This window comes from Phasianus colchicus, chromosome 8 (genome assembly GCF_987193195.1).
Source record: "Phasianus colchicus chromosome 8, bPhaCol1.hap1.1, whole genome shotgun sequence".
Classification (NCBI taxonomy): domain Eukaryota; kingdom Metazoa; phylum Chordata; class Aves; order Galliformes; family Phasianidae; genus Phasianus; species Phasianus colchicus.
The window spans coordinates 16,290,809-16,316,241 of record NC_143443.1 but is presented as its reverse complement, the minus strand read 5'-3'; the positions used below and the strand labels follow the sequence as shown (position 1 = coordinate 16,316,241).

General features: G+C 41.8%; 1 protein-coding gene across 5 annotated transcripts; it reads left to right on the top strand.

Annotated features, from left to right (window-relative positions):
- The first annotated feature begins 974 nt into the window (after positions 1–974).
- LOC116235087 (neurotrypsin-like) lies at positions 975–19,583 on the top strand. Of its 5 annotated transcripts, none has more exons than XM_031603024.2 (16): positions 975–1,065; positions 4,595–4,817; positions 6,937–6,982; positions 8,800–9,036; positions 9,929–10,052; positions 10,733–10,908; positions 11,440–11,587; positions 12,324–12,502; positions 12,758–12,899; positions 13,558–13,757; positions 14,492–14,633; positions 14,812–15,017; positions 15,560–15,638; positions 15,809–15,931; positions 16,469–16,749; positions 18,551–19,583. In XM_031603024.2, exons 2-16 carry the CDS (start codon positions 4,746–4,748, stop codon positions 18,859–18,861), a joined length of 2,466 nt encoding a protein of 821 aa, XP_031458884.2. In that variant the 5' UTR covers positions 975–1,065; positions 4,595–4,745; the 3' UTR covers positions 18,862–19,583. The 5 variants fall into 5 exon arrangements, with proteins under 5 accessions (XP_031458884.2, XP_090001162.1, XP_031458886.2 ...); XM_090145036.1 differs by lacking the exon at positions 975–1,065 and adding an exon at positions 3,717–4,103; XM_031603026.2 differs by lacking the exon at positions 975–1,065 and adding an exon at positions 4,110–4,433.
- The last annotated feature ends 5,850 nt before the right edge of the window (positions 19,584–25,433 follow it).

The window sequence follows — 25,433 nt, the reverse complement described above, 5'->3', positions numbered from 1 at the left end:
CACCTGAATTTGGGAACACGCTTCTGTATGTAACATTTCCAATCCAAAAGATGCCCTCTGAGGGCAGCTTTGCTTATTCTTTATTTCTGAAAGAGGTGAGTTAAGTTGGGAGTAAGGAACTGAATGAATTCTACATTCTTTTATATTTATGAGTTTTCTTTGTATTAAAATTTACAATATTAAATATAGCTTTGCAGCTCTTAAGCTAGGAGCTGTGCTGTGCTAAATGTATCATTCTAGAGTCTGTGAAGGACTTATTGTGTAAAAGATTGCAAGAGAATAACAACTTTGTTATATTTTTACTTTTGAAATTCTTCTCAGTTCTCATGAATGTAGACAGCTTATTCTCGGATCTTAACTACTTCATAGACAGCTTCCTGAATTCAGTTATTGTTTTTCCTGACAATTTTAAGGAGTGTGTTTGTTTGGAGGTGGAACGGAGGACAGAGAATGTTTTTTCAGATATACTCAAGTTTTACAATATTTCTTTTAGAAGTACTCTAGCAGCACTTTTGGTTGTGAATCCTATGCTGTAACCAGAAAGGCCTCCCAGTACTGATTGTCCTTGGCAATTTCACTTGCTGCAGTTTCCTCATCTCACATTAAGCTTATGTCATGTTCCACGATGTGATGTATACTGGGGGGTCATTCCATTAATAGTTCATATATACATGGTAACGTCCTTTGTGAGTTCAGGGCTTGTACCACTTCACGGTGCTGTTGTTGGGGCAGAAAAGAAGGCTGGGTTCTGTTGCTCCTGGTGTTGAGCCCACTGTATAAGAACATTGCTGCAGAGATCTGTATGTGATTGCACGATGGAGAAAGAATTACACAAAGCGGACTAGATGTTCTATTCTCCTAAGCAGGATTTACAGGATTTAAGCAAATCTGCTGGAATTCCTTGATCTTGTTCATGCACCTTATAGCTTGAGTGTTTTACCAGTACTGTGTGTGATTGCTGTTAACTACCTTTCTTCTTAGGCTTTCACTGAAGATCTTTTATGGAGGAAGCACTGATTTTTCTACATTTTCCTGAACTTCAGACCTCAATGTATCTACTTAAGGGTAGGAAATTCTCAGACGTTATTAACGAATACTTAGATATAAAGAGATACCTTACATTTCATCCACGAAGTTAGTCATTTTGACTAACATTAAAAGAGGTTAAAAAAGATGGTTTAATACCACTTTCTGCTGCTTTTTAGCCCATGTGGCTTCTAGGCTCCCAGAGGGAGCTTTATTGATTTTTCTTTTTCTTTGTTTTTTTAGATTTGCAAAACAGCTGTGATTGTCCCAAATTTTTTTTAGCATCCCTTTGCTCTGTAATACTCCTCTTGGAAATGGGCCATCTGTTAGATTCTCTGGTAGATATTCTTCAACTTGATGCCCCTAGAGGGACAGAATAAGAGTTGTTCTTTTACTATTTGTAAACATTTTTCCAATCTGCAATTAAGTTAGTTAACGGTTTGAAATAGATTTACTGTGCTTTTGTTATTAGTTGTTGGCAAACAAAGCTGATCAAGATTAGCAGTCTCTATAGGCTACCAACAAGCATTCAGTAGGTGCATGAACAAGAGGATGGTCTATAGCATCTGCGTTTAGGTGACTTTCTTGATAAAAACACAGAATCACAGAATATTCTGAGTTGGACAGGACCCATAAGGATCATGGAGTCCAACTCCTGGCTCCAAAAAGGACCGCCCTAAACACAGATCGTAATGGTCACATGAGAAAGCAAAGGACCCCCCTTCTGAAGGACTTACAGTTAAAAGATTAGAAGCTGATAGCTGATACATTGTCCTGCTTTCTCTGCTGAGGAAATGGAGCTATGAGAATAGCAAAAGCACTAAGGTCTAGTTCTTGGCTCCAAGTCGGTCTTGGCACTGACTTGGACCTCTTCGTGTTCTGAATGTAACAAGCAGAATTACTTCCCTGCTTCTTAGCCTAGAGAGATGGAGATATACCTTTTAATGGGAGACAGCAACTGACAACTGTTTGTTTTGTTTAAAGGAATAGTAGTTCTGCCAGTTCAAGGAGTCGTAAGTTTAATTCCTCAGAAGCAAGCTCATCTTAGAAGGCCATACTTTTGGCTTGAAAGTGTCTAGACAGAATAATCTGGAAAAAAAAATAGAACAGAGAGACAGTTGGGAATTGTAGACTGTTATTATTGTACAACTACATTTATATCAGGGTGAGGAGGTGATATGTGTTAAATAGTGGACCTGGATAATTACAGTTGTTTCATAATAATAAGATTAAGCACATGCAGGGAAATTCTAAATGTGTCATGTATCTAGAGAAAACGTGTTTCAAGTGCTGTAGTTATATTGGTGTAATTTCCTTCTTAGACAATTTGCAACACACAGACAAGGCGAATTTAGCTTGTGGTATCTTAAAAGTTGTTTAAGCCAGGATAGTCCAAGAAGGACTGTTGCCAGAATAACTACCAGTAAAACTATGATAAGTAGCAAAAATCCTTCGGTGTAAGCAACTCTTGGTCTTTGAATTGCAGCAGAATATGAATAAGTGGGTAAGGAAGAAGAGAGGAGTGTAGTATGAGAAGCTCTTTTTGAATGTCTCTCTTTCAGGGAAATGTCCTTCCATGTGCCAGAAAACCAGGTGGAGGTCTTAGCAAGTAGGAAGTAATTGCAGACTTGCCACGGAGGATTTTAAAATACCTAGGGAAGCCTTGACTTAAGAGGGAGGGAAGCTACTGTGAGAGAAATCCAGTACAGACTTTTGCTAGAGGCTATAAACCCTATTAGTCCATGTCAGAGCTGTTCTTTTCTAGTCCTAAAGAGTTGAGTAGGTGAGCATCTTGGGAGTTAGGAAAAGACATCAACAACATCTCTAGTCCTCAGTCAGGGGTAGAGTCCTCTGAATGCTAGTGGTTTTTCTGTCATTGTTTCCAGTACATTCCTTCCTTATGTTTTCACTGGAGTAAGTGATTAGAAAATTCCAACACATTTCCATCTTTGCTTTTTGTTTTGCTCCTTTTTGCTTGTGCCACCTGAGAGTTAGAGAATGCTGTAGCTTCTAAGCTATTTCCATGTCCACTTGGCCTGATCATCTGCCTCCTGTGCTACAGGGATATAGGAGATTTGCTTCTAATTAACTGAGTGTAATTCTTGGCCAAATCCATCATGTCCAGAATGCAGTGTGGTACGAATCCACTCAAACTGCTCCCTCCTACCACTTAGTGACTCCTGTAAAGGATCCAGATGTAGTGGAATTTCATTGCATTTGATGAGTGACTAAAGATGAGGCAACACAAAGCTGTCATGTGAAGTGACTAATGGGCAATAAGTGAGAAAGGAAAAAAAGGCTTTTTGTCAAGCCAATGGATTTGTATCAGCCTGTTTCTTGTTTTTATGCTGAAAGTCTCTTTGAAAATGCTTCTCAGCAAGCTTGGCCAGAAATGAGCTCATTTCTTAAGGTGACCGTAGTTCATGCTGCAGGATGCTAAGGGTTAATCCCTTCATAATCAGAATGTAAATGGAGTAAATGCCCATTAGACTGAGCTGCAGAGCAGTATAGGAAATGTGAGAAATTTCCAAAATTAAACAATTTAAAATTGACCAAGTCCCCTCCTTAGGTTTGATTAATGTTTAAATTTTTTGTTGTATTTTTTTTGTAAAGGAGCAGTAAGTTCAAAATGAACTGGCTTAAAAAAAAAAAAAAAAAAAAAACCAAAAAAAAAAAACCAAAAAAAAAAACCCAAGAAAACAAAAAAAACCCAGAAACAGCCCACCAAAATGCTTTAGGATTAATTGATAGCAATACAATAATAATTCAACTCTGGAAATTGCCCTAGCCAGTCAAATGAAAATGTTACAGCCCCAAGGTCAAAGAAACACTTGATGTGTAAAGAGGCAATACCCCAGATAGCAAGATGCAGAGCTGAGAAGTGGGAACGCTCCCCTGAGAGTTGATTTTTCCTTTGGAAATCTGGAAGCTCCTTAACATAGTTTTCTAGGCACCATTTACCTGAGTTCAAATCTAAGGAGAGTCTGACCTCAGGAAGCTGCAAGCAGCTAATCAAGGAGGCAGCGGTGGGAGGATAAAGTCCAGATTCCTTCCAACAAGTATAATCTCTGGCGAGCGTGCGTGCACAAGCCGTTTCCTTTTTCAGTTTTGCTGCTGGAGCTGTTGCAGAAGGAAGCCCCTTTTTACTGCTACATCTTTTGTGCTTAAGGAGAGAGAAGGAAGCGTCAGCTGTGGAAAGAAGGAATTTCAGGAGAGGAGAGAGCGGCTGGCCGGGCTGCAGGGTGGACGGTGGTGGGGAGGCGGATGCTGGCGGGCAGGAGAAATGCGTACCTAGAGCCAAGAGAGAGGCTGGGACAGCGAGCAAAAGGGAGGGGACAGCGGAGGTGCGGGAGCAGGCTGAGGGCTGCGCCCTGCCCGTCTGCGCTTGCCTCCTGCTGGTTTTAAAGGTGATAGAGAGATTCTGGGGACATGATCTCCCTTCTATCCCCTTCTTTTTCCTTTTCTGAAGAGAGGAAGAATCAAGGAGAAGAGGTGGGGAGGGGACGTGGAGAGTGATTATAAGATGCTGTTGGGAACTTTGATCCCTTTCATCCCTTTCCCCACGCAGAAATGAAAGGGGCATCCCTCTCCCTCAAAGCGGCAAGCACCCAGCTCTCCGGGAAACTGAGCTGGAGAGTGAGAAGAGGAGGCAGCAGCTGAGCCCAGCAGCAGGATGAGACTGTGAAGCTTGAAGCTGCTGCCCACTTTGTCCAGGAAGGATGAAGATCCCCAGAGTACTTAGGCTGTTGGTAGAGCTCTCGAGTCTGTTACCATGTCTCAGATGCAGGGAGGTAAGAAAATTAATATTCCTCTATCTATTTGTAAAAAGTCATCTAGATTTTTTTTATATGTATATATATATATATATAATTTATTATTATTTTTAATATCCTCATTGTGAGTGGATTGTGTTCTTACTGAATATGTTTTCTGAAGAATCTAGGCAGCTGTGGTCTCTGGGAAGGGCTTGGGGGCTTGGGGAGGGATTTATTTCATTGTGCATATGAAATTCATAAATGGAAATAAAGAAGAATGCAGAAGGGCTTGCAGATGCTTTGGCTTAGGTTCCCCATGTTACTCAAGCGCTGTAGTGACCCTTGCATGAGACATCCTTTTTTTCTGTTCTTTACCAATAGACTGGTGATCCCTATTGCAGTTGTGAGCAGACACCATTTATAGCCCATAGAGCTGGGGCAGTGACTGCAGAATGGGCAGTTGCACTAAAATTTTGTGATGTTGATCATGACTCCTGGGGGGTATTGGAAACTGATACAGGAACTGGCAGCAACTAGTTTTTCATTAGAAGGGAAGCATATTAGTTGGACTGAAGTTCTGTCATTTATGGTCAGTCTCCAGGAAGAGTATGTTCAGTCTCTCATACAGCCAGTTATTATAGCAACCCATCCCTCTATCTCATGTTAGCTCACAAGTGTAAGTGCACACTAGAACATAGAAGTCAGGGGATTTGGGTTGTGACTCACCTGTCCTGTGTATTATCTTGGGCAGTCACAGAAGTGTCACTAAGCTCACTTTCCTCTCTTCACAAAGTTCCTTGTTGGTTTACAGAACATTATGTGGTCTCAGAACAGCTGGATATATGCAGACAGATGGATTTTTGGCTGAGGAGGGTTTGTCAGTTAATTGCTGTTTTATCTATGCTTCCTGTTGTGCGTTTGCACCTGAGCTCTGATTTACTCTTTCTGAACCGTGTCAGGAATTCATCTTCAATATGCAATGCCATATTCTGACTTTCAGAGGATGATGATGAAGTTTGGCCATAGCTCTGAACACCTGCTGACCATTATATATAAGTTTCATCTGTAAATTAAATCAGCCATTAATAGGTGTTGTTCTTGTCTGGTATCTATGGGGACTATCCCTGCTTATTCCAGAAGTGGGTTCAGTTTAATTCTGAAAGTCTTTCAGGGAGAGCTGAGGCTGAGAGAAGCAAAATTTTGTGCATTTTGAAGAAAAACAGAACCATTTCTGTAGCTAATTCTTTTCATTTTCACACCTCTGCTCTGTGAATTAAAACTCTTCGTTCGTATATATCTGTCTGTAATTAGAAATGAAACAAACTACATGAAGCTAGCATATGCATGTACAGTTTCTTCTTTCTACTCTGGGTCTGTGAATGTCTTGCACCTGCCTGCATACCATGCAATGTGTTGAAGTGGAGATCCCTATCTCTCAACCAGCAGTCAAGTTATAACCACCAAAAACACTGCCTACAAGAGGAAATGTAAATATGGGGATGGACAAGATGCTAGAATGAGGGCTTCATTTTCTTTGTATGAATATGTTCTTTGTTCTTAGCTACTTAACATGATTTGGATAATAGTCTCATACAAAATCTTGTACCCTCTTGTATTTAAAAACAAAATCCTCAAAAAGCCATGCTAGATTTTCTTCTTCAGTTGTTTTCCATTTGGTACATGGATGTTTATTACTATCTTAACACAGAACCCAAGGGGCATCAGATAGCTGTGTTTGCTCCTGTGGTCATGGATTGCCTATTCTTTGCATGGATGGGGAGTGAGTAGTTATTCATTATTTTTCCTTACTAATAACAGTGATTTTTTTTCCAACTTTTCTTTCCATAGAGATCTCACTCTGGAGTCAGATTTTATTTGCTGAGAGCATTGGGGCTGAAACCTTGGAAAGAGCAAGCAGAGCCCTGTTATGTGCTTAGATCAAGGGTAAATCTCTGCAGGCCAGCAATTATTCATTTTATTGTCAGTGGGCAGAGCTGTGATTGTATTTGAAGAAGAGCAATGGAGAGAGCAGGGAAGAGGCTGGTTACCAGGGTGTGTTTGCCTAAAGCAGCAAAAGGCCAAGCTGCTTTCAGGACATGCCCGTGTTTATTTCATTGGATAATCATCTCTGCTTTTGCTCTGTTTCTTTTCCCAGGCTCTCCTGGGATCCCAGCCCAGCCAAAACCATTTGCAGAGTGCAGGTAAGAACAAGAAGTTATTAATTCAGTCATCAGGCAGATTCTTTCCTGCAGTGGTGATCTGAGACCACAGGTACGATGAACCACTGCTATCTGGCTTTCTTCTCTTCTTTCCATCATTTCTTTTATCCTGTATGCCTCAATGTTTATCTTTTTCACCAACATGGCCAAACAACTTTCTCTTCATCATGTCTAATACTCTTGCACTTCTCTGTTCTTCCCCCATGTTCTTTTTCTTTCATCTCTATTTCTGTCCTAGTCTTTTTTTGCATGCTCACTCCACCTAGTAAGTACTGAATTCTTGTGTTCTCCTCTCTTAAGCTCCCAGGTAATCCAAAGAGCACAGTGTGTTTTCCAAGCATCTAACTGACCTAACTGTAATTGCTTGTTGCTTTTGTACCTTGTAGCTAACCTTCAGCTGTCATTTGTCTCTGCTGTTTGTCATACTTGTCTTTATGGCAGAAGAATTTTTCTGATTTTTTTTTTTGTGTGTGTGTGTGTGAATGGAGCTATAACTTATTCTTTTTTTTTTTTTTAAGTTTACGCATTTTATACATTCTTAAAAAACACACCCTCACACAGAATCTTGTTCTAGTTTCCTTATTTCTTATTTCAGAGTCATGACTGGAGAGGTTGGTTATTTTTTTTTTTTCTCTATTAAGACAATATTGAATTAAATGTTGGGATTTCTTTACATGAGATTTTTATATAGACACTGGCCTGGAACACTGGCATCTGTGCTCTACCTTGAAACTGGTTGTCTTTCTTTTCCCAAGGAAAGGAAAGTTCAGACAGGTGAGGTGATACACTAATGTGTATAAAGGCATATGTACAGTGAATGACAATGCCATTTTCCATCTTTCTGATTTACAGAATGAAATTACACCCGACTTTCAACTCTTCTCTGTCTCAATCAATTAAGACAGGCAATTAATCTTTTGAAGATCTTAGAATCAAATTTAAGAGCATCATATTCAGGTCCAAAGGAGGTAGGAAAAGGGAAAAGTCTGTGCCAGGCTCAAAAGCAAGCCAAAGTAAAGGCATATATTTATTGAAATTACTGGCAATGAGAACCAGTTCAAATTGTTTGTGTTTGAGTCCAATTAACACATTTTAAAGATCCAAGCAGTTCATTATCTTCAGAACATTTTTTTTTCATAAGTTGCTCTGAAAATAATCATAGAATCATAGAATGGTTTGAATTGGAAAGGACCTTCAAGACCACCGAGTTCCAACCCCCCTGCTATAGGCAGGGACCCTTCCTTCTAGACAAAGTTGCTCAAAGCCCCATCCAGCCTGGACTTGAGTACCTCCAAAGAGGGGCATCTACAACCTGTGTGGGCAACCTGTTCCAGGATCTCACCATCATCACTGTAAATAATTTCTTCCCAATATCTAGTCTAAATCTAGTCTCTTTCAGTTTAAAGCCATTTCCCCTTGTCCTATCACTACATGCCCTTATGAAAAGTCCCTCCCCAGATTTCCTGTAGGCCTCCTTCGAGTACTGGAAGGCTGCTATAAAGTTCCCACAGTGCCTTCTCTTCTCCAGGCTGAAGAGCCTCAGCTCTCTCAGCCTGTCTCTGCAGGGGAAGTTCTCTAGCCTTCTAATCATCTTTGTGCCCTTCCTCTGACCTGCTCATTGTCCTTCTTGTGTTGGGGGTCCCAGAATTGGATGCTGTATTCCAGCAGGGGTCTCAAGAAGAGTCTCAAGACTGTAGATGTAAAAGGTGGTCCAGGAGATGAACTCATATGTCTGATATTGTCTGATCCTCCGTGTGTGATGCCTTAAGTATAGCTAACAGCTTTCTTTCTGTGTCCAGCATCCAGTGGGTGTGGCATTGGACCTCTTGGGTACTACAATGGCTCGTTGGCTGTCACTGAGGCTGGGGCAGAGTGCCTGAACTGGGCAGAGTTCCCTGATTATGTCCAGCAGTACCCAGACCGTGGCTTAGGGAACCACAACCACTGCAGAAACCCAGATGGGGGAACTACACCCTGGTGCTTCTTCCGGCTTCCATCAGGGGCCATCAGCTGGGCTAACTGTGACTGTAACCAAGGTAAGACTTTTTCCTATCTGACAGGCTATTCTGTCTTAAGGGGTTAAGGCCAGAAATGATGCTGCACAGACCTGTAAGTAGCAGTTAGGACAACTTGTGAAAGAAGTACGGTGCAGTAAGTATCCCAGTTTGTCTAAAGAATTAGGACTAAAAGGTAGCCTGTGTGAGAGAAAAATGTCTGTATGTACTAGGGGGTGGATCTAAGTTGCTATAGCCATGTCTTTTATAGATGCTTTTATTCTCATACAAGGAGAATTTTTTTTTTTTTTTTTGTTAACTTAAGTAATTTTGAAAGCAGTTTAAGTTATGTGGAAAACAACCCACTCCAACTCCTTAAGTCTTCATATCAGAACTCTCTTCATGTAATTGTAGCAGCTCAAATACGGAAAAATCTTCTGTGATTAAATTTGTAAATCTTCTGTTGCAAAGTGGGTCCTAAGCTTCCTTTAGAATTCCTTGCAGTGCCAACACAAGGACTGCTGCTTATTTTGAGGCATGCAAGGAAGTTCTCGTGCACTGATCTGTGCAATGCTTTTGTGTTTGTCCTCATCTGTTGACTTTAACTGCATTTTGCAGAATGGGTAATAAATGAGACGACAGATATCTTCCTTCAACAGTGTAAGTACTATTCAGAGTGCTTCACAGTTCAAAGATAGCTTCATTAAAGTGAGGGATACAACAAGCATACGTGTGCTGTGTGCCTGCCACACCCTTACACTACTTCATGCAAGTCAGAGAAAGCACCACGAAACAGGATCGCTTCTTGGCCTTTAGGCTAAGATCAAGTGTGTAGTGTAGGATGTGAGGAATTGGGTCCGATTCAGCTCAGCTACACTCAAAAGTCCAAGACTTGCTGATCTGAAATGTCTTTTTTTTTTCTTTTTCCTGTAAGGTGCTGTGCGGTTGGCTGAAGATAGCAGTGTGGAGCTGTACTTTGGTGGACTCTGGGGTACCATCTGTGCTGACCTCTGGACTGACTGGGATGCCAGTGTTGTCTGCAGGCAGCTAGGTCTCAGGTGGGAACCTCAGTGTGGCTTGGGGTGTTACGTTTTCATTGGTTCTTTGAGAGAACAGCCTCATTAATTACTGTCCTTCTGGAGTAATATGTAGGCTGTGGGGGAGGAGTTTGTCCTGTAGACTGATTTCCCACTTGCTAGGGTCCTTTGCACCTGTTTTCTTTCCATGGCTATACCTAACCCCAGTCAGCATTTGCAGGAACAGTTGTTTCTAAAGCTTGATATTCAAGGCTGTGTTGAGTGATTCAATTTTTAATATTATCATTTGAGTATTACTGTACTGATCTTTTAGAAAATGTTGCAACTATGAACCCTCTTAGGGAATCTCTTATTTGGACCTTCAGTCTTCCAAAGAAAAAGAGATTAGGTCCACAGAGAAAGAAGAATTTGATTCAGATATTTAGATGTGCTGACCATGTTACAGACTGTTCATGAGTTTGTTTATCACTCTCCAATGAGGGCACCATTTCTGACCAGATCAGTTCTGCTGCAGGGAAGATAGAATGTATTACATGGGGGGAAAGTACTACATGCTTGCTTGCTTAGTCTGGAAATGGCTACGCATTTAAGCTCTCACTTAATTGGGCTCGCAAGACGTGAAATGCCACAGTTGGGCTGGAAAACAAGACTGAGTTAAGCAGTACAACAGTTTCATCATTCTGTTGCATTCTCCACACCAGTGAGATTGGCACAGCTGGAAAGAAGAATCGTCCAGGACTGTGGCCTATTCCCCTGCACCTGCAGTCAGCAAACTGCCATGGAGATGAGAAAACCCTCTTGCAGTGTGGCTATCAGGAAGCTGTGTCAGGAACTTGTAACCAGGGAAGCGCCATGGTAACATGTGTCCCTCCAGAAGGTAAATCTCCAAAGGGAGGTTCGCTCCCTTTTTCTTGTGCATAGTTTACTTGGAATCTAGTGTTGCTAATAAGATACTAAATCTGAGATCGTGATGCTGTGGAGAGTAAATCATTGGAGCATATTCTTCTTTCACCTGCTGTGATGGTGATTACTTTCCTTCCAGTGGAAAATAATGTATTTTTTCCAAAACCCAATTACTCAGTGAGCATACTTCTAAAATCACTGAAAGATGGCTGTTGCTTATGACCACATCCCTTTTCATTCAAAACAGGTTTTTGTTCACAGGCAGCAAAGTCCTGGTCTTTGTAGCAGCCACTTACAGAGCCATCCCTGGACTAGTGGTACCTCCTGCTGTGGCTTGCAGTCATGGATGTTTCTAGAGGGTTTGGAGGGGAGGAAATGGTAGAATGGAACAAGAGAGTCCCAGAAGTGGCTCTGGCTGGTGAACAGTTCTATGTCCTTAACTGCTATATGTACCTTGTCTCTATCTTGCTCTGTTTTATTCTTTTTTCCTTTTTTTGAAACACAGGTGTAGGTGCTCCATTGCGTTTAGTTGGGGGAAAGGAGAGCTTTGAAGGACGGGTGGAGGTTTACCACGATGGCAAGTGGGGTACCATCTGTGATGACCAATGGGATGACCGTGATGCTGAAGTAGTTTGTAGGCAGCTGGGACTCAGGTACTTTCCGTGCTGTTCACATGGTGCAGTAATAGAAGTAGTCTGAATAAAGAATGTGAGAGCATCTGTCTTCACCATATAGCACCATTCCTTTCTATGGAAGGGTAAGAAAATCTTGGGGAAGATATTTCCAGACTTAACATCCTATTGTGGGATTTTGTACTTAATTAAGTCAGTCAGTTTTATGGGTTTATGCTGTGTAAAAAAGAGTTGGTATAACCCTATCCAATGTTTGTGTTTATCCCTGTTCGTTATTTTTACATGCTTGTAATGCATGTATTCATGGCTGCAGTGCTAACTTGTGGTGACTTCCACAGGTGAATTGAAGTCATTTACTTGTGTAAATTGAAACACCTTCAGTTTCACTGGCTGTCTTTATCCTCTTCATTCAGGGAAAGCAAGAGAGCACCTCATTCTCTATGCTATCCGGCACTTAATGCAAGGAACTATTGTATACCAAATCAAATCTGCATAATTGCTCAAAGTAGCTGAGTCAGGTTTGAGATCCTTCCTACTTTGGGAGTTTTGCCTTTCGCTGAGATTGAGACATCATTGTCCTCAAATCATATTAAAAAACTTTCCAGTGAGATATATTGGTTAAAAGTTGACAACACCACTGTGTAAGAAATACAGATTAGCTATGGAAGGACTAGTGTAGGAGAGACTCTGGGAAACACAGAATCCAAGAGCACCAGACTGTGACCTTCCTTACTGAATTTTCATGTATCTCTTGCAGTGGGAACCCAAAAGCCTTGTCATGGGCTCACTATGGTCAGGGATCTGGCCCCATCCTGCTAGATGAAGTGGAGTGTTCAGGCAATGAACTGTCACTTGACCAATGCAAGAAGAGTGATTGGGGACAACAAAACTGTGACCATATTGAAGATGCTGGTGTCTCCTGTGACCCTTTCACAGGTACATACTTACAGTTCTGTACCAGTCAGATGCAGCTTTGCTCCTGTATCACGTAGGTAGAAATGAATCAGAGCCAGACAAGGTGGAAATGCTGAGGTATGGAAAGACTGAGGTATGTTTGCTTTTTGAGTATCCTTAGGTAACTGTCTTTGGTTTCTTCCTGTCATGGGCTGTAGAGAGTCTTCAGCAGTGGGTCTTGGCTGTTTATTCTCTCCCTTTCTGAGTGCTGATCTTTCCTTCTCCTACCCCTTGCAGAGGGCACTGTAAGGCTGACTGGTGGTCGCAGCCCCAGCGAAGGCAGGGTAGAAGTTTATTACAATGGAGACTGGGGCACAGTATGTGATGATGGCTGGACAGATCTCAGTGCCCAGGTGGTCTGCAGGCAGCTGGGCTTCAGGTAGGACTGAGAGCATTTGTAGTATCTGTACTTCCTAATTTGAAGGTTTAGATTCTATTTCCCCATTACCGGTATGGGCTGAACGTTACTTCCTTCAGTACTGTCTTTGTTATTACCGTTACTCAGTTTCATTCAGAAAAGAATAAGTGTCCACATCCTTTCCCAGGAAAAAATAAATATATGTATCTATCTTAATTATTTCTCTCTTTGACCTATTTTGAAAGTAGATAACAGGCTTAATACTGTCTTAATGAATCCCTCACCAAAGTTAGAATTTTTTCTTATTATTTCTTAAATTTCGAGCTGTATCAGCTCAGCACTGCCACCCTGTCTGCTCTGTCAGCTAAGCTTTATCACCTGCTAAACAGTATCAGCTATCTGCACTGCTGCTAAACTATATGACCTGCTTTGGTACTTGAAGGAAGAATATTAGGACAAAAAAGGTAGTGGTAGGGATTTCTTAATGGTCTCTCTGAAAGCTGAAGTTGGTGAGGTGTGCAAGCTGATTGGCTGTTGTCCAATGTATCACTGAGTAGCTTAAGTAGAGAGACCACCAGATGTCTCCAGGTGAGTTTTCCTTTTGGTTTGAGTTTGGGACACTCTGTGGGATGAGTAAGTTAAAATGACTTTCATGTTACATTCTGTTTCTTTCCTCTAGTGGGCCTGCTACCCTGGCCTCTGAAGCGGACTATGCTGCTGGCCAAGGCTTTATCTTGCTGGATGATGTGGCTTGTGTGGGCACAGAACTCTCCCTCCTGGACTGTCCTCATAGCAACTGGGGGCAGCATGACTGCTCACATGCTGAGGATGTGGGAGTCCACTGTTCCCCTGAGAGCAACACAGTCATTGGCAGCCTGGGTAACTTAACTTGCACCTTGCTCTGGACAGAGGGAAAACATCACTTTCTGGTCTGATACTTTGGAAATTTTGGCAGATGTGGGATCTTTCTCTGTGCTGCCTCAATTAGAACTGTTTTTTGAGAAGGATTCATAGGAATAAGCCCTGGCTGTTTAGGGGCAGAGCCATAGAGCTGTGGTTCTTCAAGATGTATAGCCAGACCTGTAGAGAGATGGAGATTGAAGAGAACTATGTTGATGGTCCCTTTGTTTGTATGAGGCCTGGTCTATTTTCTCGATTGCAAGAAACTTTCCAATTTGACATCCTTTTTTTTTTTTTTTTAAATTCAAATATACACAATCCAATTTTTTTATGTTGTTTTTCCTGGATGTAGAACACTTTTCTTGCCTAGAATAATGTAATAGTTTTTATAATTTAATGGATTTATTTCCAAGGCATGTTTAAGCTTGTCCGCTCTTGGCTCAGCAGTTAATAACTTTCTTTCTGCTCTTGTTCTCCTCTTTACTTAGCTTTCAGAAATATAATCTAATGATTTCCAATGTGTATTTAATAAATTAATATGCACCAATTTTGCGAGGAAGTGAAATGAGGGACATGGCTGTCAAATAGATCACCACTCCTCTCCTTCTTGTCTCCTCCTCATCTCCTCAGTTTTTCCTATAAGAAGTAAGTTCTGGGCACCTTGTGCTCTTTGGTATTTTTGCTTGCAGCAACCCCTGTGTTTTTTCTTGTAGGACCTCCTGTGCGGCTGGTGGATGGAGAAAGCACCAAGGAGGGACGGGTTGAAGTATTCCTGAATGGACAGTGGGGCAGCATCTGTGATGATGGCTGGACAGATAGAGATGCTACAGTAGTTTGCAGGCAACTGGGGTTCAGGTAAGATAACTGGTACATGCATCTTACAAATACAAATTGCTCTCAGGAGGAATACTTATTTCTGAACATGTTTCTGAAAGATTCATTTCCCTTGTAATTTCTCTTTAAAGCATGCTGGTGTATCAGTTTCACCTGCCTCTTTCTTAATGTACATTAGCCATTCTCTTTCTCATTGCAGTGGTGCAGCAAAAGCCAGGGCAATGGCTTATTTTGGTGAAGGCCAAGGGCCCATCCATCTGGATAGTATAGAGTGTAGAGGCACAGAGCACGCCCTGGGGCAATGTGTCAGGCCTGATACTGGGATTCACAGTTGCTGGCACAGTGAAGATGCTGGTGTGATTTGTGACTATGTGGAAGAGAAGGTTCAAGATATCAGGAGAACAGGTGATGTGCCCTTTCTTCTACGCAGAAATCTGGGGCTCAAGATTTAGGATTTCTGCATGCTTTTTCACTGTAGATTTTATCTTTTTTGGTTGAAACTTTAATTAGAAAATAGGCATGTTCTCTCTTGCAGCTCCTGGTTACTCTTCCTTTGTTTTCACTGTCTCTTCCAGTCTAGACTAGTCGGAGAAGCTCTAACCACGTCAGGTCTTTGAGCCTGCAGAACTTCCCTTGAGTCATATCATTATACTCTTCCTTAGAGCAGTAACTATAAGCAAACTTTGGGCTTTGGAGCACTGAAGAAATAGTTGTAAAGGTCCAATTCTTGCCATAGGACTACAGATTCTGGAGGTAAGCACCTCCACTAGAACTGAGGAAACCATTGGGAACAAATCTTATATAAATTCTTTTGCACTACACAATGCAGTCAACTACCAGGAGGATTAATGCCCTCAGGGGACAGGAGTGATATCTTGGCTGTGTGACAGCAGTTGTTGATACTTAAAGCTGAAGTATCCTCCAACGGTGCTAACTTTACTATGCAGGTCCAGAGTCCAGTGTGTGTGGCATGCGCCTGCTTCACCGTCGCAAGAAAAGGATCATAGGTGGAAACAAGTCTCTCAGGTAATTGCTGAGAAAGCCAGAACAGGTTCCAGCTTTCCTAACTTCATTTGAACCAATGGTCTATCTAGGGGAGAATGCTTGTCAGCTGAGCTCAGGTAGGGCAGAGTGAATGGGAAAAGCAATCAACTCCTGTGTATGTGATGCTTACTGTTCTTCTGTTTCTTCTTCAGAGGTGGTTGGCCATGGCAGGCCTCACTAAGGTTGAAGGGTTTCCAGAGAGATACCCGTCTGCTCTGTGGGGCAACACTGATCAGCAGTTGTTGGGTAGTGACTGCAGCCCACTGCTTCAAAAGGTGTGTTTGTAAGTGGGAGCTCTAAGGGATTCTCAAAGACAAAGAAGATAACCTCAAATGAGGTTGTTCTCCCAACCCAATGGAAACACATAAACAAAGTTTCTAAACCAAGACCTTCAGGTTATGATGTCTGTGATTTTGGAGCACTTAGGGTGATGACTCAATTTAGGCTTGCTTTATTCCTCTCTGCTTATACCTGCCTTCTTAAATTTGAGGTTTTACACCCTAAAGGGAGCCATCATTTTGCTATTAATCATAGAATCATCTTCCAGTACTTTAAGGAAATGTGAAAAGAGAAAGCCATAAGCCCATTACAACTGTTGTAGCCCTTTTTACAGAAAGAATTATTGTACATGGTAAATAGTGATTGTAACAGCTGGTATTATCACATCTGTGGGAAGATATCCCACAGTTCTGTAGCTGGCACTTCTTTATAAGTTTGTGAGGACGTGGTTGAGTCTCAAAGCAATTGAGACTTGCATGTGTCTAATTCTCTGTTAGTAGAAATATCGAAGTATTGCATGTCTTTTTCTCTAGGTTTGGAGTTGATGTGCGACGCTACCTGCTGCGGGTAGGTGACTACCACACAGGTGTGAAGGATGAGTTTGAGAGAGAGCTGCCTGTGGAGCGGATTGTCCTCCACAGGAACTACTGGGCTGGCAGCAATGATAATGACATTGCCCTGGTCCGAATGCGAGGCAGAGAGGGGCACTGTCTCTCCTTCAATAGCCACGTTCTGCCTATCTGCCTTCCTGATAAGAAAGAGAAGTCTGACATAAACAGGCAAGCCTGCATCATCTCTGGCTGGGGAGACACAGGTAAGTGACAAAGCTCTGAGGAGCAAGATAGGGATGGGGAGAATCTGGACTGAGGAATCTATAAGCACCATTATTTTATGTCTGTTCTATTCAAGGCCATGTTTTTAATGCTCCTATTATTTGTGCCAAGTGCGTGGTGTCAAGGAACAGGAAATAAAGCAATTTTTGTGCCACTGTTTTCTTCTGATATTGTCTTGAAGCCTGTCCATGCTGGAAGTTTTGGTTGCCACAGCAATCTTTTGAAGCTGTGAGGGAGAGGAAAGCTGCCAGCTCATCACAGTTCTCTCCTTCTCTCCCCTTTCTACGTCTATGTTTGCCCACAGCAGAGCCCCTAGGCAATGACACGTGCAGAGCTGGTGCACAAAATCTGTATATTGTTCAGGGAGGTCCCCATGTTTCCATGGTCTCCTGCCTTCTTTATAGTATCACAGTAGTAAAGTGAGGGCTTTGCAGTGGAAGAAGTCTTCCTCATAAATCTTGTTTGTAAAGAGCATGTGCCTGGGTAGTGAGACAAAGTGCTCTTCCTGTACAGTAGATGACCTTTCTTGGAAGTCTGGCCACTGTGATGAATCTCCCTGGATATTGTTCCTGGGATAGCTGGGCTCTGACACTGGTTTCTGCACAAGCTTTGAGACAACTTGTATGTGCCATTTTGCACAACATTACTCTGAAACTTATAGGTTAAAGGGAGGAGGGAATATTTGAGGAAGTATTAATGACTCAATTGTAAACACTATCAAGGCAATGTTTTAAAATGCTGGGCTTGGTGGAGTTCTGACATGGATGCATTAGTCTGGAGACAGCTTTGAACTCTAAGTAAGATGTTGTGACCAGTTGTGCAGTCCTTTCCCATTTGGGGTTCATAGATGCAAAGCAGGGCTTAAGGAAAGGAGGCCTTTCTGGGCCGCTGTGACTGGAGAAAATCCATATGTTCAGAAAGACTTGCTGCCAAAACACAAATAGCCTCAGGAGCTTTTCTGTTGTTTTTGGACTTAACCATCCTTTCCAGCTGTTTCTCTAGCTGTTATTCAAGTGTTTGATTGAAAATACAGATTTGTCTTTGAAGTCAAGGTGCACATGTCACTTTGGGGTGTCTGCAGAGGATCAAGGAGCAATTTAGTCATGTAATTCCTTTAAGTTATACTTGGACTTAACAGCTAGAATCTCTCCCACACACCAAACCCATCTTTCTCAATGAGTTAACAACTACCTTGTGAACTTACTCTAAGTCCGTAAATTACTTTAAATCTTGAGCACCAGAAGTTTGCACTCGAACACATGAACCATAAATTCTGATGAAGTCTGTAGTAACCAAGATTTGAGCAAATAGAGATAAGTCTGGCCAAAGATGAGGTAAGCTCCCTTTGAATAATATTTGGATGCTTCTGAAATGTGTTCCAAAACTTCTCTGAGGATTGAGCATTTCACAAACGTTACTTTATTTATTCATTTGTGAAAACACTGTCATTTTAGAGAGAAAGAAATGAAGGCTCAAAGAGGTGAAATAAGCTGAACAAAGTTCAAGCTATTTGTTGGCAGAACCAGGAGTAAGACTCATCCTTTGATCTATCCCCTTTCTCCAACCTCTTCCCTGTTTCTTTGATGTTACAGCTCTTTTTTGCGGTCTGGTTTTGCAGTTCTCTGAAGTTCTGGTTGTTCAGAGATGCTGAGTTTGGCCTAATTCTGTGCCACGGTCTTGATGTGAAATGTACAAGTATCTCTTTTTGTGCAGAGAACTGTTGCTCTAGGTTGCTGCTGTTGTCTGTATGTGAATTGGTTTAGCTGGTCTGTTCTGTTCCAGGAAAGTCTTATTCAAGAACACTACTGCAGGGGGTGGTGCCTCTTCTGCCAAGGGAAGACTGTGAGGTCCGTTATGGGCAGAAGTTCACGAACCGCATGATTTGTGCTGGGAACCTCTCTGAAGACAAACGAGTGGACAGCTGCCAGGGTGACAGTGGAGGGCCACTCATGTGTCAGAAGTCAAATGGACGCTGGATCATTTTGGGAATCACTTCCTGGGGTTATGGTTGTGGTCGGAAGGATTCCCCTGGTGTGTACACAAAGGTCAGCAGATATGTATCCTGGATCAAGAAAGTGACCAAGCTAAAATAAAAATGTCTGAGCCCCAGGAACTTCAACGTATTGTCCTTCTCCCTGCAGCAGCTGAAGGCTGTGGCTTCTGGCCTGTGACTGGTGGAAATGTATGTTGTCATTTGGACACTGAGAAACTAATTTAACATAGAACTGGGAGAAAAACAGCTATGGTTGATTTTTTGGTCTCACTTTAGTTCTTAATCTCTGAGCAGACAAAGCAAGTGCACACTGGTAGGACAAATTAGCCTGTGTTGCTCTGACTGTTTGAGTCCTGTAATGCGATCAATGCTTATTCCTTTGGCCCAACACACGGAAATGGTAGAAATGAAGATATGCCTGTCTCTGTAAATCTGTTCACCAGTTTTTGTATGTTCACACACTTGAAAAACACTGCAAAGAGAGGTGAGATACTTGGAAGTTGCTGCCAAGCTCTGGCATACTTTTTCATAACATGTCTTTCTTCCATTCCAGAAATGAGAAGATTTGACCTGAGCTGAGGAGCAGGCTAACAATTGGCCTTTTTCTTTCCCCTGTTATGTCTCTAGGGGGAACCTTTTCTCTTCCGAATATTAGATTCTAAAAAGTCTGTCCCTGCTAAGAGGTGCTTGTCCCTCCAGCTGTAACCCTTGTGCCACACATTTCTGGTCAGATGCTACGGTTTTATTGCTGCTTTCTCAAAATTGTGGTTCTTCTGTGGTTTGTTTTTTGTTTCTCCATAAAGCAGCGTCTCCTGGAATCAATTGTTTGTGTGAGAGTAAATCTTCATTTTTAAGAGACAGTAGCTTTCTTGCTCTCATAATTACTATGAATGACTTAAAAATGTGACTTCAATGTGACTGGAATAGACACCATTACTTTTCTTTAATACCAAATGTTGTGTTAAGTGTTCAGGTGTTGATTCATAGTTTAATAGCCCTGCAGGGACTTCATCTTGATATTTTATTCATCATCATTATAAACTGCCCTTTGTGATCTTAGCTTTTAAAATCTCTGTGTTCATAGTCCTCCCATGAAGCATGGAAATACTCTGGAGTGTAGACACCAAACAAACACTAGAGTGAGTAGTTTTCTTGAGGCACAAAGCAGTTTCCTCATTCCTGGAGTATGTGCAGCTGTTGGACAACACTTTCTCTCTTCTTTTTACGTTTCTCTTTTTATTCCTCTCAGTGGAAGTGGATTGGGTTGGCTTGACTTAAGGGTCTGCAAGCAGTGCCATCAAGCTACTACTGTTTTAGGGTCAGACTTTCTCAAGCTGGACAGAAATAATACTGAGACAATACAAGTGTTATTGAACACTTCAGTTTCTTCCTTCTCTCATTCAAACAAATGGACATAATTTCCTCCTCTGAGGCCTTAATTACTCTCTAGGTTAATTGATTATTTTTGAGTAGGGAGAAAAAATACAAAAGCAGAAGAGCTAAGTGCATTAACAATTGTGCAGCTCACAGTGGTATCTACATGTAGCCAAACCAGAGAGAAGACAGATCTGTTCATGAGCAGCCTTGGTGCACAACCAGTGATCCAAACATGGAGTAATAATACAGTCTGAGACACATGGAACTTTTGCCGAATGTGCATGTTTTGGATTCACACTAGCCTGCTGACTGCAAGGTCTGTACTCAAGGCACTGAGCTGTTTGGTACCTGGGAATTATCAAGGCAAGAATGGAAGCACAACCTGTGGATTAGCTATGTCATATGATAGGACAAGTAATGATAGTGTATTAGAAATCGCCTTGAGTTGAACAAGCAGTGATTGCCAGAAGTTTTAATTTGTCTTCTACAAAGCAGCTTAATCTAAAAGTGCTGACCTGTGTAGGTGTCTGATTTTTGCATATGAATGCTAAACTAAACAGTTAATTTATCCTCTCCAGTGATCACTGTACAGTTGGCTTACAAGTGCTTCAGTGGACTTTGAAAATCATACATGGAAACTTTATTTTTAAAAAGAATTAAAGGAATCTTTGAAACATGCAATGTCAGAACACCTGCAAATTGCCCTTTGAGACAGATCTAATCTATTAGTGCCCCTTCTTGAGGGCTGAATGTCTGCAATATGCCTGTGCTGATAACTCTGTTTGAAGAGCTAGGCTTGGTCCTTGTGGTGCCGTGCTTGGCTCCATGCTGCCTGTGCTGTTCATGACTGCTGGTGGAGAGTCCCTTAGGCACAAGCTGCAGACTGCTGGTTCTCTCTTAGCAATTAAAATGAGAGGAGAACCAAGGACAATTATGTTACAGACCTGTCCATTCCAGAGTGGCAGTAACAATACCTGTTTGGGAAATGGGGAGGGATTTAATTTTTACTTTCAGCCTCCCCCAAGCCTGAATGCTACATCAGCTCAAACACAGTGCTGTCACACCTCTAGTTTAACCTGGTTTGAACTTCTAGCTTATACTCATAACCCCAACAGGCTTAGAAATACAGAAAGGATTGAAGGTTTTTTCCCTAAGCCTACTTAACTCGTTGCCATTCAAGAGTTAGAAAAAATGCCTATGCAACATAAGTGAGACAGACCTGGCACAGCATTCTGTGATTCCCATGTCCCAATTCAGAATATTTCCCCTGGATTTTGTCACCATGAAAGCTGTGAGGATCACTGTAGTTAACATTCAGTGAGTCCTGAATGAGCTAGGAGGAAGGGAGGAATTACCTCACCTAGTTTTACACTTACTTGTGCTAAGCAAACCTGCAAACATGCTTCTGAGTTGTCCTAACCTGTTCAGAACATCACTGTTGCTCTTTGTGGCCCAAACCAAACTCACATGCTTTGCCACAAGGGATTACTGGAATTATCTGATCAGAAGACCAGCACTTGGCCACTCCAGAGTTGTATTTTGTACCTAATGTTGGCCAGCAGCAGATATTTCAAAGCACAGTGCATGTCCATTTGTACTGAACAAGTTTTAACAGCCTTTTTCTTTTTTTCTGGGAAATTTTGTTCTTGGACCATTTATGTTAATTACTTGCATTGCTATCACTGTTCAAATCAAAAGTACTAGTACTTGTCCCTCCGGGTATTGCTCAAACACTACATGCTATACTTTCATGATTTTTTCTTTTCTGAAGTATCAATGTTTATATCCCAAACTAAAAAAAAAGAAAAAAGTTTACTGTAAACATCCTTCATCTTTCACATAAATGTTTAATCTCTCGTTTAATCCAACTAAGTTCTACAGCCTCAGTATTTTCTGATAATGAGAACAAATATAATTTCATTCTCCACAGTACATTTGTCTTTTTACAGATCCTGAATGAATTGCCTTTTGTTTTTACTGAATCCCATCTATCCTTGTGTTCTCAGCTATGAGAGGAAATGAGAGGCCTTGCTTTATGCTCTTGTCCATTACGCTGCAAACAATCTTTTGAAAACTGTGGCTTCTCTGTCTCTCTTCATTCCAAACTGCCTAGGTACCTGATAACATACGAGCTGTCTCTCCATGCCTATTCTTTCTGCTGGGTCTTTAAGTTTTGATAACCAGAACTGAAAACAGGGGAAGATGTGCCATCTGCTGATTACTTTCAGTATTTTCAATAGTGGGCAATGCTGTAGGTGTTCAGCGCTGTGTGTGTATTATGTATGTATGCTAGCTTTTAACTTGCTGGTGTCGTTTTAGTAGCAGGCCATCTACAGCAAGGTAAAAACCAATCAAGGTTGATTCACCCGCTGTCTCTGGCAGGTGCAGCAGCCCCTCCAAGCACAGCCAGCTGCTGTAGGTATATCTGTGGAACAGAACGTGGCTCTGGGCAGGGGGTACCTGATGAGCCCTTAGCAGCATTTGTTGTCTGGTTGAGGCTAATGCCCGTACTTCCCTTCCAGGAACTGACAGTTCAGTTACTGGCATCTGCGATGCGCTATGGGGATGCTTTGTAAGACAAGTTCCTGCAGTAGTGTGGTGCACATTGATTGAATGAAAAACAGCGCCACTCTGACTGGGGAGCATTTGTTAGATAGAGTATCTAAGGAGCACCTAGCAGGGCTTCTGTTAGCCCTCTTCCTACCCCGGTGCTCTACAAAGGTGGACCCAGTGCTAGTGCCTTCCTGCCCTCTAGGGGCTGCATGGGTGCCCTCATCAGCCCTGTCTTGACACCAGTCCAGGCTTTGGCCAGTTGAAGCTGGATTAAAGATTTATCCATTTCCTGTAGCTGAATGCTTTTCAGATGATTTATGAGAATTATGTTCCATGCTGTAATTAATCAGGCAGCTATTTATGAACCTGAACAGGATTTCAATTACTCCTGTAATCCTTGTACCTTTCTAGCAGAGAATAACAAATCAGTTACTCAAAGGTATTAGTGGAGGGATTGGTTAGGAACTAGGAACATGGGTCTGCTTTATATCTGTCTACCTTACTTTCTGAAGCCAATATCCTGAAGACTCTTCACCCCCAAAGTAATTGTGGTGATCCATCAACCACTTAAAGATACATTTTAATGTATGTAAGAGGAAGGTTATTAGTAGATGAACTGCAGTGCAATATATAACATCTTCTTGCTAGCTTTTCTGGGAGTTCCTTGCAGCTAGAAAATGTGGGCATGGGAATAGAATGCTCACTGAAGGTAACCAGCCTGGAACTGCTCCCGGTGAGATGAGGCACTGTGACCTGGAGCAAGGGCTTGGGCTATGTTTTTACTTATTCAAGAAAATATTTAATTCCCCACATCAAGAAGGAACATTTGTTCAGCCCACTCAGTCCTATTAAAAACCCTTTCTACTAACAAGGGCCTGAGTAGCTCTGAAATCAGTCTAGTGCCAAAACTGTCATGTCCCCTGGATCAAAACCAATGACTCACAAGATATGCTAATAAATGAATTATGCTGTGGCTGTGTGGGGCTCTGTCTTATTTTTAGTACAGGAACCTGTTCCAAGGGCAGGTTTTAGGATTTTTTTTCAGCAATGAATTATGTTAATTAAATTTTTGTATTAATGTTATTTCTAGAGGAGCTTTAATGTGTGAAAGAATGTTACAAAGTCAGTTATCCTATTAGCTACCATTAAAATGCAACAATACAGCTCTTCAAATGCCACATTTTGTGGCCATTTGGAACAGGCAGAGGGCACCTACAGATGAACTCATGCTCAAAACAAACAGGATTTGATGTATCAGTTTCCGAGTTCATTGTTATTGTTGATCTTTACACGCTACTTTTGAATGAACTTGTTCAGAATGATTTAGTCTCATTTGATGCTAGGATTCATGTGTCACAGAGTGAAGGGCCAAAGCCAAATTTTGGATAAGTGGAAGCAGGAGGAATTAAACATAATCTGATTGAGACACTGACATGAGAACACTGTTCTCTTCCTCTCCTCCAAAGCTGAAATTGTATTACTATATAAAAGGTCTGTTTAGAAAAGCAACCCACTGACTGCTCCAGCGACTTTCTCAAGTTGTTAGGGTTAGTCTGGGGTTTGATGTGGTGATGGCTGCAGGTACAAAATATTATAGCATATAATTTCTTGTGCATGCTGTCTCCAGCCTCCTGTTGGGAACCTACGTGCACTTGCTAAAGAGAGTGCTGCTTGTGGTTAACACCTCCCTTGCTTCATGTTTGACTTTGAGGTTTCTACACCTACATGTTTCTGCTGCTTCTTGTGCGAAGCTGAGAGCTCATGGCTGAGGTTTTGCAAGAGTGTCTGGTGTGCACATATCAGTGGGAAGCAGAGTTACGGGCGTTTTAGTGGCCTTAGGCACTGTTTCACCAAGTAGGCTCCAAAGCAGGTAATACTTGGGAAAGAAACAAAGTTGAAACTGAAGTTAAGGTTACAAGTCTATCAGGTCTCTTATTTTGTATTGAAGTACTTGACTGCTGCCTTCATATTGTGAAGAGACCTCAAGAAGAGTACACCATTAGCTTACTCATGGTAGGTTGACAGCTGCAAGATAGTTGGCTTTGGATTTTGAAATTGAAGTAGGAAATCAGGAGGAAATAGGGTTTTATTCCATGTAATATTCTAACTAGGATAGCTACCATATTCCTTAAGAGAGGAAGAGAAACATTCAGGTGTCATCACTGACATTAAAAAAAATATCCTACTTGGGTTCAAGTTCCTCTTTCTGCTAGAAGGAAAACAGTGTGTTGCGTAGGCAGCCTTGGATTGCTGGGCTGGATGCTGTGCCACTCTTAACAAACTGGCTTGTCCGCCGGAGGGATACCAAGCATAGGCTAGAGATTTGCTCTAGGATTGTGTTTATGTGTGAAAGTGAAGAGAAAAAGCAGAGTTAGCAAAATAGATCCTGAGTAAGTGGATAATCCATCTACAGCCATTTATATTTAGAAAAACCCAAGGACTTAGCAGGTGTGAATGGGACAGGAGTAGTACTGACCAATTCGAAGAAATGAGTGGAACCCCACTGAGTGAAAACCACCTGATCTTCCCCTCCCTGCTTTTCAAATCCCTCAAATTCTGCCAGAAATGAATGGCACCTTTCTCCTCACAGATTTTCAAAATGAGGAGAGGGAGCTGCATTGGATCAGCCTTACCAAAAGGGATGTGGTGCTACTCTGACATCAGCCAAACAAATGGCCTTGTTTCTCCTGTTTGTATCTTTGCAGGCCTTCACACAGACATCAGGGCAGCTTTAGCTCATAG

Excerpts from the sequence above, each read along its gene's own strand:
- LOC116235087 (XM_031603024.2), top strand. The coding sequence starts at position 4,746 with ATGAAGATCCCCAGAGTACTTAGGCTGTTGGTAGAGCTCTCGAGTCTG. Across the intron at positions 10,053-10,732 it reads TGCAGGCAGCTAGGTCTCAG|TGAGATTGGCACAGCTGGAA; the intron begins GTGGGAACCTCA and ends TCTCCACACCAG. Across the intron at positions 12,900-13,557 it reads TGCAGGCAGCTGGGCTTCAG|TGGGCCTGCTACCCTGGCCT; the intron begins GTAGGACTGAGA and ends TCTTTCCTCTAG.